Below are 16746 nucleotides of genomic sequence, written 5' to 3' on the forward strand. Positions count from 1 at the left end.
TGTTTTTGTTTATTTTACTTTACCATTTTTAGTTTTGTTTTTTGTTTTTATTTAAAAGTTATGTAAGTAAAAAAAACAGCATTCATGTAAAAAATCTGCTAGAAATAATGGGTGTCCCAAATGATGAAAATATATACCAATATTTACAACCAGTTAGTTTCTTATATTCAAATAACAATGATAGAAACAAAAGAAATACTTACTACAATAAATTGTTATTCACAAGAGTTGCTCAATATGGCTAATAGTAGCCATATTGACATGGCTACTATTAGTAGCCATGTCAATATGGCCACTGACATTTGTCAGACATGCCTGCAGACAAATAGTTATCTGCAGGCATGTCTGACCATATTTTAAAATATACACTGAAGCACCAAAGGAGTGTAATATCATTTACAAATTCAGTTATGCTACTTTAGTAAACAGATCCTTTCATTAGTTCCTGTAAAAATATGCAAGTGCAGATTTCAGCTCTCAGTTGCCCAATATGTTTTGAGGAAACCCATCCCCAAAAACTTCATGCCGCAAATTTATAAAAACATTAGCAACGTATGCCATTGCTCCATCTTGTTAGAAATACACTCCAGCAATTTCCTCCTCATTTAGTTACCAAATGAAAGGATAAATTATTTTATTGCAATTTATTGTGTTCTGGAACAAAACTGAATGACTATCCATTTATATGATGTAGCTTGCCTAACTTCATTTTTTTAATCATATACAAGTAATGGTCATTCCAAGATCACAAGGTTTATTCATCTCCTACCGCCGAGTTCCATGCACTCAGAATTAAAGTCCCCAATCAAGATGACTGGCCTCCTTGAGTTCCTGATAAAATTTTCAATATAGCCAGGAAGCTACCATAGACTTTGTCTCCACAACTGGGGAAAATATAGGCCAACACTAAGAAGCAGGCAGTCAACTCATCCACCACTCTAATTACGCCCAGAATGGTGTATCACCCTGAGACATTTTGTACTACCACATCACCATCATTATCATTGTACCAGTCCTCCGCAGATACAGTCTGTATGTTTGGCTCTGTGAGTAGAAGGAAATCAATCCGTTTATCCAGTGCAACTCTCCATGCCACGTCAAGGGCTCTTGCACTATGGTTAGTATTCAACTGTAGGCATCTCATTGTCAGTTCCTTCTGCCAGACGCCAAGCCTTCGGTGTGATGTGCTTCACTCCCACAGTCTAAGCTCTTTTTGGGCTCTTTACAGGCATACATCTTATGACCTCTGCCACCGCAATTAAAGCAGAGGTCTGCTCTGTTGGGCCCACAACAGACGCTCCTGTGTCCAAAGCCCCAACATCTGAAACTGATTTTCTTCCTCTTGAATGTGGGCCCTGTAATGTACCCACCTAATCCATATCCGTTCTTCTACTGGGTGGCCTGGAGACACCCAGTACGAGGTGGTAAGTGTGATATTTTTTGTTTCACCATAAGCCAACCTCACATTGGCATACACTGGAAACAAAAGCTTCTATGGTTATGGAAGTAATGTCAACAATGAATCATGAAAATTAGCTATGAACAGTCAGCTGTCTGTTTACATGATGATATAAAAAACAAGCTAAATGATTTTATTGATTGAGATAAAATATTCTTTTATATCTGCATTAAATTGATTGAGATCTAGCTTTTCTTTAGGTGGACAGCTACATTTGTGACACACACAGTTACAAAGGTGAGAAATTATATCTTAATAAACATAATAAAAAAAATATGTAGAAACAGTGCATTCTTAATGTAAGCTAAGACTTACTGGAATACAATAATGTGTATATTATTTATTTACTCTAGCTTTCCAAATAAAAGGTAGAAAATCATAAGGGTGTTAGGCTATGTATCATTCTGCCATAGCAGTCCAGTATAAATATTAATGACAATAAATATGAAGTATCTTCAAATTGCCAGTCTTGAAAGTATAATTTTTTGTTTAAAAAACTTGCAACTTTGGAAAAGCTTATGACTTAACCATCCAGTAGAGGTCAAAAAAATTATGAAGGAGGCATCATAATTAGTTCATTTAGGGAAGAGTAAGGCATATATATATAAAATACTTCAGTGAGGTTTGAATTGGGAATTCCGTTTTTTGTAATACATTAAAAAAATTGTTGAAACTAATTGTTCAACGGAGGAGATCCTTTTTTGAATGTAATTTGTTTTATTTGTTGTTTAAAAATTTGGAGTTAAGGTCCCCTTTAAATATGGTTTAAAAAAATTTGATTTCACTGATAAAAACTAAAATACAGTGTATAAAAATAATAGAACAGTTTGTATGTACTGAACAAATTCTATATCACATTAAGAAAAAAAATTATCCAAATTATTGAGATGTGATTAACTACACAGTCACTGACTCAATCCCACACATAAAATAAGATTAAATTATTAGATGAGTACATACATAACAAAGATAAAAAAAAAACTTATGGGTATAAAGCCGAATATAATGAAGCATTCAGAATATGCAACAACCACACATTTCCCTGGATTTATAAACTACACTGCTTTTGGTTCTGCATTAGACTAATGAGATTCAGCCTCAAAGATACATTGAGTACATAAAATGCATTGCATGATAAATCATTTGCCAATCGCTTCATAGAAACAAATCATGAGTAGATCTAAGAATGACCTAAATATTACACACATTTTGAAGTTAATATAACACACAACTTTATACTTATTAAATGAACAGATACAACACAAGACATAATGCACCTGTTGACTACATATACATATCTTCCTAATTAAAAAAAAATACTGTCAGCATAATACAAGCAAATAGTATAATGAAATAATGTAGTACCAACATTGCTGAAGATGACCGCTAGATATCTGAAAGAGATATGGAGCATAAGTTTATAAAATGTTGGTTTAAAGTACATTTGATTCAGTTTATCATTGAAAAATAATAGTTTTTAATTAATATGAGGTAAAGTACAAGTATTAGAAAGCAAAATCTAGCATTTTAACTACTTGATGGAAAAAAGACTCAAAGCAAACAACACAGCACAAAATAAAACTATAATTACGCTTAATATCTATTGTGAAACAGTAAAATTTCAAAATAAATTATTAAAAGAATGTACACAATACAAATTACATTAATCAATTGATTGCTTTCTTAACTACTACTAAACTGGTGCCTACTCTTTAAATAAGTAATTTATTAACAAGACTAAAATAGATCAGCTTATATAATGAAACAGTACAAATTACAAATAATTTAAGTACAAAATACAAATTTAAATGATTTTCAAATTACCTTTAGGCAAAAAATCACATTTACATCTGAAATTTATGTAAAATTTGAGTAGTATAAAATTCCTGTAGCAAAAATTGGCAAGAGTGCCCTGACTGAGTCAATGTTACGTAATGTATTTCAGAAGGAACATCAAGATGACCAATCGGATGGTATAGTGGATAGTATGCTGGTTTCTAGATCGGCTGTTCTTGATTTAAGAAAGGGTCTGAAATGTTTCATCCATCTTATCTTCCATATTTTATGTGTGTGCATTCCAAGATAATATTTTACGAATTAAAAATCAATGGTATTCTTGAAAAACAAATTGTAAAAACTTATTCTTTAAATTAATTTCTAAAATTAATCAATTCTGTACTATTGCCATACCTGTCATCAAATGATTTATATTAAAAGCAACTGAGAGAGTCCATTCACTGTATAAATATGCCAACTCGGGTAGTATTTACATCATTGATTCTCAAACTTTTTCGCCCATGCCTACATTGAGAATCAAAAGTTTTCTTGTGCCCCCAAAATTTTTAAACTTACCATCTGTTAAAAATAATAATTGCAATTGCTGTTTTTAAGATGCACTCTTAAAAACAGCAACATGGCATATCCTACTTCTGAGCTGAAACTTACATTTTAAATGATAGCAATTAAAACACAAATTTAATCATATTTGGAAGTATTTTTATTAAAATTGCTTTCAAAAAAATTAAAGTTGTATCTATATAGCTATATAACAACAATAGTGATAGCATATTCAATATAACAATACGTAATTAAAACAAAGCTTTTAGTAGAAAAATTACACTTACATTAATGTGAAGGATGAAAAAAACAATTTTTTTGCCTTTTTTTTAATCAGCCATCGCCTTTCTAGACTGCCTGAACACCTCCAATTTTCTGTGGGCCTTTTACCGCCCACCTCTGAAGGCCTCCAGCACCCACAAGTGGGCATTATTGCCCACTTTGAGAAGGAATGATTTACATAGTTAATAAACATGAAACTAAATTTATGTCTTGTTTCATTTCAAATTAGTAAATTTTTTGAAACTTAGTAAATTTGAAAAATTATTTAAAATATGCCATATTGTCAATTAAGTTAGATCATGGAATGCAAACAATAAACATGGATTATAATTGGTTTAAAAAATGGCCAAAAACTAGTCTATAAAGTAAAACCCTGATCTGTTCTGGAGTGGTAATATCACCCACCACCTCATCATGTGTAAGGTTTAGATTTAATATATCATTTAAAATAGTAAATAACTGGTACTGGTATTGATTAGAGTTGAAGGAAGAACTTCCTGCACAGCATTTGGTGTTATTTCACATGCTGAGTTTACTTGATTCATATTTATGTTACACATTAACTTAGTTATAAGTTTATTATGTGTAATATTTTGGGACTTTTTTTCTGTAAGGTTCCACTTTATTTTTCAAAAATAACAATAAAAACGCGCATTTTTAAATTCATTTAACAATAACCAAATAACATTTTTACCGAAAAAAGGGACAATTTTCCATACTAACAATAATCTTGGATTAGTCTTCTATATTTTTTTTATTTCTATTCGTCGATTTCACTCAAACATGGGTCTTCCAAATGTACTTGAGAGAGGTCCAATATAATCGCTTACTGTTTATAATTATAATTACAAGAAAAGTTCGCTTCACTTGCTTTGCAAACGTAGGTTAAGTTTGGTTAGATTATGTTTATAATTTTTCTTCAAATATCCACTGTTTTGGAAGAAATAAAAGAATTGCTACCCGCTTACCGAAAAAGGTTCATATTATGACACCAGAATTTTGTTTTCAAGTTATAATAACGATTGAAAATTCGCGTAAGAAGGCGACACGATCGCCCCCTATTCAATTGTTTACTTTGCTTACCACTAATGATTTCTTTCGTACTTCACTTCGATAAATTTCAATTTAAGTAAAGAATTTTAGCGTGACAGACCGCACTGAAAGCAGCGCGCTGTTCTACAGAGCATGTGCACGTAGTGGTGAACTGGTGGGGAAGGCCTCGGTTGAGAGAAACTATAGCACCAAGCGTACCGTCGTAGTTAATGAGTTTATTGCTCTTGATGTAGACATGGCTCCTGTTACACAGGTGGTTACAGTTGGAACTGTTTGTTCAATTTGTATTATTGTGATTTCTATTTACATAAGGCAGCCGGAAGATGACTTACAAAGAAGATTGACAGATGTTTTACAAGGTTTAATTGCTGTCGAAAAACAGCATGTCACACATACACCTAAAGTTGCTGTAGGATATGGTGCTTGCCATGACTTGGTTATTAATGGACATGATTTTTTAAGTTATGATGAAAGTGTTGGAATACCACAACACTTTGACTATATTAATTCAATCGAAGAATTAAAAAAGTCGTACGCCTATTATTTTAGGCATGGAGCTGCAGTCGAGTAAGTTCTTAATTAAGTTATTACTATTATTGACTTCCTGAAACTGTTAACCTTGTAACTTAATTTTACCGTTTAGGCTAAATATAACCTTTCCTTAGCCTTGAAAGTTTAATCAATTTTTGCTTGGATTTTCAGCCTTACCATTATTGGTAAAGTATAAAATTATGACGTGCTTTGTTCTTTTTTTTAGAACTTATTAAACTAACTAGTTTCGAACGATTACGTTTTTTTGCATACACCGTTTAAATTTAATTAAGTGTTAGTACAATTATTTTTATTGTTTTCCTGTTCTTTCAAGTTTAATAATCAACTTCACATTACGCACGATGTTATTGTTACTAATAGCCAATATATTTTTTCTATTTTCATTCAAAACAAGCCGATACGCTGTAACGGACTCCCCGATTACATTTACAGTTAATAACTTTCTCTTATTTTCCAGATGAGAGGAGCAGAATTATGTAATTTCCTAACAATTGTATGTTTTTTTGAAAATTATATTTAAGTAACAGGTAGTTTTTCAGATATATATTATAAAATTGCATAATTTTTATTTGTTTATATTTTGATTTAGACATTTTAGAAAGTTGAATTTACTACACATACCTAAGAAGTGCATGTTCAACTGCAGCACTGTTGTAGTATTGCATTAATACCTTACTTAGAACTATAGGAGGATGTAGTTGTTACAGTACCATTGCAGTAGTTCCTGTAGCTATACTAAAAGTAACTTTATTATTTTAAGTTTCAGAGAACATCTCCAAGCTGATTAATTTACATACTAATGTTTAACCTGTTCAGTCCATCTTCGAAATAAGATATTGTTCTAATGGTTTTATCATTTTCCTCATACTGCTTTATTTTTGTTGACCTCCATGTTTTAGAGCTATGTCAAATTTTTATCTTAAAATAAGTGTCTTGTGAAATCACGTATTTAATTTTTACTTTGCAAAATCTAATAATTATTCCCCCCTTTAGTTGCCACATGTTGGCTTTTCCTCTAAAACTGGTTTTGTCTGCACCTTTTCTGCTAACAAATTTTGATTTCAATTTTAAAATTTCTCTTGTTTTTTAAATCACATCTTTCCAGTAATTATTTTTGTCTCTCCATTCAATATTCTTTTCCAAACGGTCTATTAATTGTAGTTGTACTAATAAAATCAGATGAAAATTTGACCTCCCGTATACCTTACTTAAATTTGGCGTCATTGATATCCATCTTCATTAATGATTTTTCAGAAGCGTTTATAATTCCTTCTTCTACTAATGGTTTGCCAGTCACTAATCAGTATAAAATTTACACCTCTTATGCATTTTATTACTTCATCAGTTTCTTTTCATTTCCTACATCAAGATTAGTGATAAAACAGGATCCATCTTGATAAAATTGACTTACTGTATTGATTGTAATAAAATACTGTTTGTTCTGTATTATTACTTATATTCCTACATTTGCTTTGATTTTGTATTTATATTTATGTTGACTCCTCATGTTTTTCATGTTATCTCACCAATTGATATTACATTTAGCCCTTATTTCATTTTTCATAAGCTGACTATTCTTATTTAAACATCTTAACATTCCATTTTACAACTAATAGAAGAGATGATCATATGTAAAAAGTATGTGTGATGAATATTATATATAAAATAAGGGTTACATTAACCATACTATTTATAAGAGAAATGTTTATGAAAGTAGGTTCACTTTGATTGACCTAATGTCTGAAGTATTTTTATGATATATAAAAGACATAACAGTTACCAGTTTAATAAATAGCCAGAACATAAAATAATGAGTTAGATATATTAATGACATTTTAGTAATACACAATAAACAAACCAGTTCAGAGCATGACTATTGCTACTGCTGGTTTTCATAAAAATTTAATACATACTGTGGAAGTGAGAAACATTGTTTCACTTTTTAAATGTAAGTATGAAGAATATAAACTAAAAACTGGATATATGTTTAAAACTAATATTGGCAGTGATAGCAATTAATAATGAAATTTAAATAAATCATTGTTAAACAGATGTCTTATAAAATATGAGTATGTGTAGTAAATTGAATTAATAAATCTAAAAATGCTTTCAGAAACTTTTGCAAGCATATAACATAACAAAGAAAAATTTAATATTTTGACCACATTAGGGAAAATTAACATGTATTTTCAAGTACAAGAACATGTCTATATTGAAAATCAATTGAAACAAATGTCAATCTCTTACACTGAAAAAAATACAAACTTGGACGATCTGAGTATCTGAGAAGAAAAGATTAGAAGCTTTTGAAATGCGGTGCTATAGGAGAATGTTAAAAATCAGATAGCTGGATAAAGTGACAAGTGAAGAGGTGTTGCGGAAAATAGATGACGAAAGAAGCATTTGGAAAAATATAGCTAAAAGAAGAGAGACTTATAGGCCACATATTAAGGCATCCTGGAATAGTCGCTTTAATATTGGAGGGACAGGTAGAAGGAAAAAATTGTGTAGGTAGGCCACGTTTGGAATATGTAAAACAAATTGTTCGGGATGTAGGATGTAGGGGAGTATACTGAAATGAAATGACTAGCACTAGATAGGGAACCTTGGAGAGTTGCATCAAACCAGTCAAATGACTGAAGACAAAAAAAATGACATAAGTAAATAATTACTTCAAATCAATTGTAAAATACAAAGTGTAAAGTGATTTTTGAAATTGTATTTAGATAACAAATTTTGTAAACAATTTTACAAATTGATTTCTGCATGGTCATTTTGTTCTCTACAGTTTGATCTTGAAACAGTGTATAAATTACGATATATATACTCAAATAAATTGGTTAGTATGACACCAATGTCAGTTTCTTACAATGCCCCCACAAAAAGTTTAAATTTTAAAATTCTGTTAATAGCTTACCCTCTTGTCTGATTAACTTAAACATTTAACGGCAACAATGCCTTATTTATAGAAATATTTTGCCAACTTTCATGTTTTAATTTTTTTATATTTTAATGTGGTTTTTATCAGAATACAGGCTAGCATATATATATATATCCAGGTCAACAGTGTAACAGAAAACAGTAATGATTCATTAATTCAATCGGTTCTTTTAATATATCATACTTTCGTTGATTTGTATTATCATTTATTCGCTTCTTATATTTAGTTAACAGTTATTAGAAATTTGCTATTGCTAGCATTTTTTTTATGTTGATTGATAATAAACAAAATATTTTATTTAAAAGCGAGTCTGTATTAAAAAAAAGCGTAATTTGCATCTTGAATCCAGACAAAAGCAAAGTTAAGCTTTTATAAGAGCAGTACATACTAGATGCTTGTTCAGTTTAAAAAGTCAGTTCTTTTAGCTTTCTTGAATTTGTTTTCTTGAATAATGGTAGTCTTTGGTCATTTATTTGGGAGCAAGACACTGACATAATATCTGATTACAAGCAAAGACTGCAGAGTGCAGAGAGAGGTTCTAGAGAGTTGTTACAGGATATATAATGCTGAACAAAAAAAGAAGGCGTTATTAGGATGTTAGTCTGGAATGGAACATTTTTTCACTAAGTGCTAAAGTTATAGACAACATTGGCTTGATCATAGCTGAAGAAGGGTGCAGATTGAATTCCAAAAATTAAGTAACAATCGCAGAGAGGAAACAGAAGTTGGGGGCGACCAAAAAAGAGTTGGAAGGATTAATTTTAGATAGGATATTAATTGTGGTTTAACAGGGAATCTGAGTTATACTTGAAGAAAAGTAAAGTTACAAAAATAATAATTTTATTTTCAAATTCTTATTTAATGAGAACATAGTTAAAATTTCAGATTTTCAAATATTTCTTGACATATGTATTTTAATTTTTGTTTCTTTTATTGCGCCTTTTTTAAACTTTATTTCTGTTATTGTGGAATAACATGCATGGTTTTGGAGTTGATATTCAGGAGAATGGCCAATATTGTTGTGTTGATGTAGTGTTATTTGCATATTTTCAAAGATGTGGTCTGTGGTGAACAGCATCATTAAGCAAGAAAAATCATTTTCTGAATGATACTAGTTAAGATCTATTAACCTTTGTTAGCTTTTGATAAATATTCATACTATAAAACCCCAAACTTTTCTGTATTGTTAACATTTTTGCTGGTTTATGGCTTACCAAACTGTTGATCACTTTCCACTACAGTTTGGCAATTTTTTAAATGGTTTTACCATTCTTATTCGCATAAGCCTGCAGCACCATCACTAAATGCTTGCAGAATTGTAGATAATATTTTTCAGCTTGACTATTATAAGCCTTTAAAGCATTATTAACAGTACCATTGTTTGACATATTTTGTTGAAATTATAATGCCATTGGATGAAATAATAATGCCATAAGAACTTTTGGTACTTATAAATTAATGCCACCGCAGCTACAGTTTTATTTAAAAACAAAGTAGTCAATCGGATTTCGGTGGAAAATGGGCCGATATAGAGTTTAACATAGATTCAAAACAGTCTCTTTATTAATTTTAATAAATGGTATTTTATAAATATAATTTAACCAAACTTAACCTACACTCGCTTCGCTCGCTAACCTTGACTAATTAACAGGAGTGTTTTGATTATTTAAATAATAAATAATTGCAATAATTATTGAATTTATTAAATAAATACTCAAAAAATTACGGTGTTAATTAGTCAAGGTTAGCGAGCGTAGGTTAAGTTTGGTTAAATTATATTTATAAAATAAATAAATATAAATAACCATTTCTTAAAATTAATAAAGAGACTCGATAAAATAAATACTCAATTTTAAATAAAGCTGTAGCTGCGGTGGCGTTAATACGTAATTACCGAATTTTTATTTTATATACAAAATATGACCGATCCTACTGACAGGACTATATAAAATTTCACTTGAACAGCTGCTACAACTGTGTTAAGCCCTGTCTAAAGCTCAAGGTGCTTCCATAGAAAAAAATTAGATAATAGATAATAGTAAGTTGTTCTTAATTATGAAAATTTCATACTTACTCTTCCTTCTTCCATAAACAAATCTTTGTTATAACAAGATTAAAAATCCATAATGAATTTGAAAATTTGATAAATTAGATGTAGGATTTTTTTAGAATGGTAGTGGGTATATAACATTCAAAAAGTGTATTTGGAATAAGTGGCTTCTGCTGCATATACCTTTCACATTCTGTGCATAATCATGGATGTGTATATTATCCCTTCCCAATGGCTATATTTTTAACCTGTGCAGTATGCTTTTGTTTGATTTGTGTATATTGAGTGGATACGTCCATATTTTTGTTATATTATTTCAACATATTAACTATCAAAGAACATATATTTTTCTCATGATAAAAAAGGAGTTAGTGAAAAATTCTGAGAGATTCTGTTGGAGACTCCTTTATTGAACTGGGATACCATGTGGGATTTAATTCATAAATTTTTGAGCACTTGTTCAGTTGTAGATTTATCTTAAAGTTGTCAGTCTGTATTGCAGATCATTGAGAAAGTAGGTATATGATTAGAAGTCATATAGAGTAGTTTATTTACATGGCTATAAGGAAAAATATTCTTCTTACAAAGTGTCAGTTGTTCAAAAATTATACAGATCATTTCGTTCAATTCACTAATCCATTTTGCAAGGATAAAACTTTATTTCATCTATGTGGGCACATAATCATTTGAGATTCTTAGTTGTGAATTATTGAAAGTCCACACACTATTACCAATTAACATTGTACTATTAAAAAATTTGTTTTGAATAGATATTTTAAGTTGCCAAAATTGTTATTCATACATTTGTTTGAATTGTTGTAAATGCAAATTATCCCTGCTCAGAAATTCAGTGCCCTCTAGTTATGCTATTTAATGATTTTGTAATACCAAAGGGTCTTTAGCCTTCAAATTCACCTGACGTAACAGCTATCTCTTTTGGACAGCGGAAAAAGGATTTGTATTTGAGGACCAAACAAAGATTGGTGAAGAATTTTAAACAGCAATCTCCTCTTAACAGTGTCTACATTACTCAAAAAATTTTACAAGATGATTTTGTTAAGAAGAGTAGTAGAGTTGATTTGTGTCTTGAACAAGAAGTAAATTTCTTGCACTACTTTAAGATTTCATTTAAATAGTGTTTTCTTTTCTACTTAAAAAAATTTCTGTATAATTGATTAATTTTATTGTATGTAAGTTCACTCAAAATATAAGTAATGTTCACTCAAAATATAAAATGTACAGAAAATAAATTTACTTTCAGTTTTTTCCTGAATTTTTTCAGTTAAAGGAAAATTTATTTAAGAACAGTTGAAAATTAGTTAGCTGATTGTTAATTGATTATTCTGCTAGATTAGTACAAACGGCTCTAGGATAGTTTTGCAATATGATTTTATTTTTTTATAATTTTTAAAAATAATTCCACTGCACATTATACACTTTTCCAGCATTTGAAGCTAGTCTTCAGAGAAACCCTACCATGTTTTGTGGGAGATCTGGGCATGCATCACCCAAGCCCTTGTCATCAACACTCTAAAAATGTCTCCCTTTCAGTTTGTTTTTCACGTAGGGGGCAGTGCAAAGTCACATGGAGCAAGGTCAGGACTGTAGGGAGATTGCTCTAACAGTTTTATTCCAGTGTTGGCCAAATACTTAGACCAAACTTCAGAGCAGTGCGCTGGGAGCATTATCGTGCTGAAGAAACCATGTGTCCATACTTCAGTTTGGGCACAACTTTTTGAGAGTTTCTACAACTTTAGGCAGGCACTTCTCTGTAATTGTTGTCAGAGTTTCCAACACAACTTGCTCAAAGATTTAAAAGTACAATGACCATTCTCTTCTTCACTAAGCTGGATTTTCGAACAGCCATGGGGGGGCCCTCCTCATCTTCAAACACCCATAGTTTGTTCTGAGTCTTGGTCAGGATGTCATAGTGGTTTGGTAGTTTCATCATTCATCACCTATCACAATACCGTTCACGTTGGGAATATCTCATATTTAAACTTTTTCACCATTTCGCAGCACCATGAAACATATCGTTCAAGTTATGTGGTACCCAAAGGGTTCAAAGCTTTTTAACTTGAGGTAATCTCACAGAATATGACAAATGCTGTTGCATTAATATCCAAAAATACCTCTGTTTGGCAGTAGGTCAAATGTCTGTCTGCCTCAAGCATCTGTTTTTCTTTGCTCACAGATGAAGATGGTCGTCCTGACCTTGGAGAATCCTCTCAAGGCCAAAATTTCCTTTTTCATGTTCTCAGTACCACCTGATTATTGTTGTACGATGAGGACAATCCTCCAAGAACAGGTGTCATTCCTCTAAACACTGATCTACTCTTAACTCATGTACAAAATTGCCCAGTATTCAGTTGTTGAACACGACAGTATCATTACCTCTTTCCACAAGCATAGCTAAAAAGCAAATGACACTGATGAGACAGTAACTAGAGCGGCTGCAGTGCAGGTTGGCACCTGTCTAAATGTGCTAACTTGGATGACATGTTAATTGTGATTGTGCCCGTGGTGATCCATTCTGTCATATTGCAAAACTTTCCTATTGCCCTTTGTATAATATTCAGCATTTGTTTTGTTAACATAATTTTATTATTATTATTATTGCTATGTATGTTAAGTATAATTTTTGGAGTAATTGATTATTCTGTTTAAAATATTTTTTTTTTAGACGGTATATGTCAAATTCTACGTTATTTGATGATTTAGTAATTGCTGCACGTAAAATACATGGTACACGTTACAGTTTAGGTGGTAATGCAGCATCCATAGCTGCACGTCTTCATAATGAAGGTTGTGAAGTAATACTTGGTGCAACTCTTACAACTGAACTTCAGTCAGCACTACCTAAAGGATTGAAAAGTATGCTTTTTTCTTTCTTGTTTTTTTTTTTTAAGTTTATTATTTTGCAGCTCTTACAGTATTTATTGTACTTTTCAATTTATTTCTATGTAGTGTGATGGTTTTTAATTTCATCATATATTGTCAGTTTGATGTTCATCTTTAAATTTATTCTCTGTATTTTTTATTTACACTATTACACCTTTTCCTCATATTTCTTTAATTAAATAACTTTAAAGTAAAGCTGCTCACCTATGTAGTTATTTTACAAGGATTTTTTTTCTTACAATGAACTTCTCTGCTCTTTGTTTGTCTTTAAAACTTTTCTCTGTTTACTGTATCAACATATCTAATTTTCAACAATTTCCTATATCACTACATTTTCAGAGGCCTTGGTTTTATCATTCTACTTTTACTCAGTTTTGATGTAATACAACGTTAAGCAAATATTAAAAAAATTCTTTCTAATTCTTAAATTTGTTTGATATTAGTAAATTTATATTCTGAATAAAAGCTATCTTGGCTTATCACAGACTGCTTTATATTCTCTTCTTATGTCTGGTATATTACATTTTCCTTTCTTAAAGTTTTATTTTACATTATTTTTTGAAGGATTAATTAATGCTTATCAATGGACAGGTCCTTGGTATTTGACAAAACTGCAGTAGAAATGTATCTGCCTGTTATTTGATGGCCATCTGTAAAAATGATTTTATTTGCAAAATCAGAGATAATTGCTGTGTTATGACCAAAATAAGTTTATAGCTCCAGTTAAGCCCTGCCAAAATCTTTCCTGAAAAAAAATTAATAGATTTCTGGGTAGTTGTTTGTTTTTATTTAACATCCGTGTATTATAAATATATTTAATACTGAATCAGTTATATCAGTAAAAAAGAGAAAATACTTTAAACAATTTCATATGTATATATGAAATTTAAATTTAGGGAAAGAAATAGAGAACACTAAAATGCAGTATTATGATTATGAATATCTCCTTATTGGTTATATTAGTGCCAATGCTGTCGTTGAATAAGGAAAAGATAACTAGGGTTAAAGCATTTTATTTATTTTTTCCTCCTGTAGTTGACACGTGTGATAGTGGTTTGTTATTGGTGTATAATATTACACTGCGTGTGTGGCTTGTTAATTAAAACTAAAAATGATAATATGTAAAAAATATGAAAATTCTTATAAATTATAATGAAAAATTGATAAAATTTTTCTTTTTTAAAATAAAGAATTGAAAAATATTTTCTTATAATTGAATTTAGAGAGGTAAAATTTGTTTGTACATGTATGTGGCTTAATAGTGTTTGCACTAAAAATTTTTAAGTGCTATAAATTTCACTTAAAATTTATTTTTGAACAGATAAATACAGACATACTTTACTTGTAAGAATAATTATTAAACATTTGGTAAACAAGTGTAGTCAAGTGTATTCATTTAGGAGATTAGTCAATGAGTTTTTTTTTTATAATGGTTAATTAACTGTTGAATCACACTTATATAGAGAAATTATTAAAAAAAACTTTTTTTTATAAATTGCTTTTATATTGTATATTAATATCCAGATTTATAATGATAACTGATGCTTTAATTGCTTGTTCCTATGTAATGTATATGGTTAAAATTGATAAGTAAAATAGTTATTATTTTCCTTATATATGTAGGGTATCTTATCTTTAGTGATGTTATTTTCAGTTAAGAGATTGCATTTTAAATGTGTGATGACTTATCTTCATTATTTGTAAGGTGTATATTTATATAAAGAATTAATAAAAATCTATATCCTAACAAACAAAATAGAATATAACTTAGGGCTTTTGGCTCTTATGTAATCAACAGGAGATATAAGAAATTATATTAAATTGCATTTCTCTTGTCATTCCCCAATTTTTTGGGCCATTATTTTTAAATATTTTGTTAAAGTAGTTAATATCTAACTTGTAGAATAGTTAATGTTTTTGTTTATTTTAAATTGGTTGATAGAATGTACGTCATCAACTTCTGACATTTTACTTCCTTTGATTAAACAGATCATAATAATTTCAATGTATGATTTTTATTGAGAGAAGTTTTAATTTTTATTTTATTTCTTTTAATTTGTTTTTTATGTTGATAAAGTGAATGAATTTTTATTACTTTATATATTGAATTATAATGCCATTGCTATGCAGTTTGTTTTTTCCACCTTTATCTATGTTTTTAGTTTGATATTGCTTATCAAAATAATTTGGTCCTAATTATTTATTTTTTGTAAAATTTACTTTGTCTACATGTAATTATATATACATTTTGGAAGTTTTCCAAAAATAATTATATTTTATTATTATTATTAAGTGCAAATTGGCCAACGCACAACAAATTTTTCTTTGTATATATCTTATCTTTTCTAAGGTGGTCTTCTGCCTTCTGCAATTTTGCCAGGTGTTCAGCTATTAGTTTTCTTTTTGTTTTTGCTTTCTTAGCCTTCTGGAATCCCTTAAATTCAGTTATTATTTTACTGTATTTCTACCTAGCACTTCCATTTCTGTGAGTCCTACTTGGTTAAGTATTTCTTGATTTCTTTTAAGCAGTAGTTGGGAGATTTTCTTAGGTGTAAAATTTTAAGGATTTTTTTTTAATCCACAATTTTTTTATTGCCACATTTCCTTCTTCCTCTTTAAAATCTTCCTTAGGATCACTCTTTCTTTGTTTTCAAGTTTCACCACTACTCCTGTGTTCTTGAGGTAAAGTGTTTCTGCTCTGTATTGTACTTCTGTTCTTGTCACTGTATTACAGTGTCTCAGTTTAGTGTTTCTAGAGATGCACTTTTTGCTTTATAGTTTCTGTGTTAAGATGTGTGCCCTCTTTAATTTACCTATTCGAATATTATTTTGTTGTAATATTATTTTTTATTATATGTATATAATAATAAATATATATACATATATATATTATTTACCTATAATATTATTTTATTATTTCTATTATTATAATATATGCATGTGTATATATATATATATATATATATATATATATTTTTTACTTTTTATATTTTCATTCAGTTAGAGTTGTAAATCAATTAGAATGTAAAATCAATTCATAAATTATTTATAATTTAATTTGTATACTTTTTGAAATAGTTTTCATGTACTTTTCTTTCCCATTATAGATATTAAATGAACTATGTTGCAAATACTTTGGCCCTAACTTTTCTACAGACCAGTTTATAATAA

The 16746-nt window shown here is 29.7% G+C and overlaps 1 protein-coding gene across 1 annotated transcript in view; it reads left to right on the forward strand.

The window, feature by feature from the left end:
• The first annotated feature begins 5248 nt into the window (after positions 1 to 5248).
• Positions 5249 to 16746, forward strand: part of LOC142331043 (ADP-dependent glucokinase-like) — a 60413-nt gene continuing 48915 nt past the window's right edge. The window contains exons 1-2 of the mRNA XM_075376666.1: positions 5249 to 5698; positions 13358 to 13548. Coding sequence (XP_075232781.1) covers positions 5367 to 5698; positions 13358 to 13548 — 523 coding nt within the window. The 5' untranslated portion in view covers positions 5249 to 5366. The remainder of the gene's footprint in view (positions 5699 to 13357; positions 13549 to 16746) is intronic.

This window comes from Lycorma delicatula, chromosome 10 (genome assembly GCF_047948215.1).
Source record: "Lycorma delicatula isolate Av1 chromosome 10, ASM4794821v1, whole genome shotgun sequence".
Classification (NCBI taxonomy): Eukaryota; Metazoa; Arthropoda; class Insecta; order Hemiptera; family Fulgoridae; genus Lycorma; species Lycorma delicatula.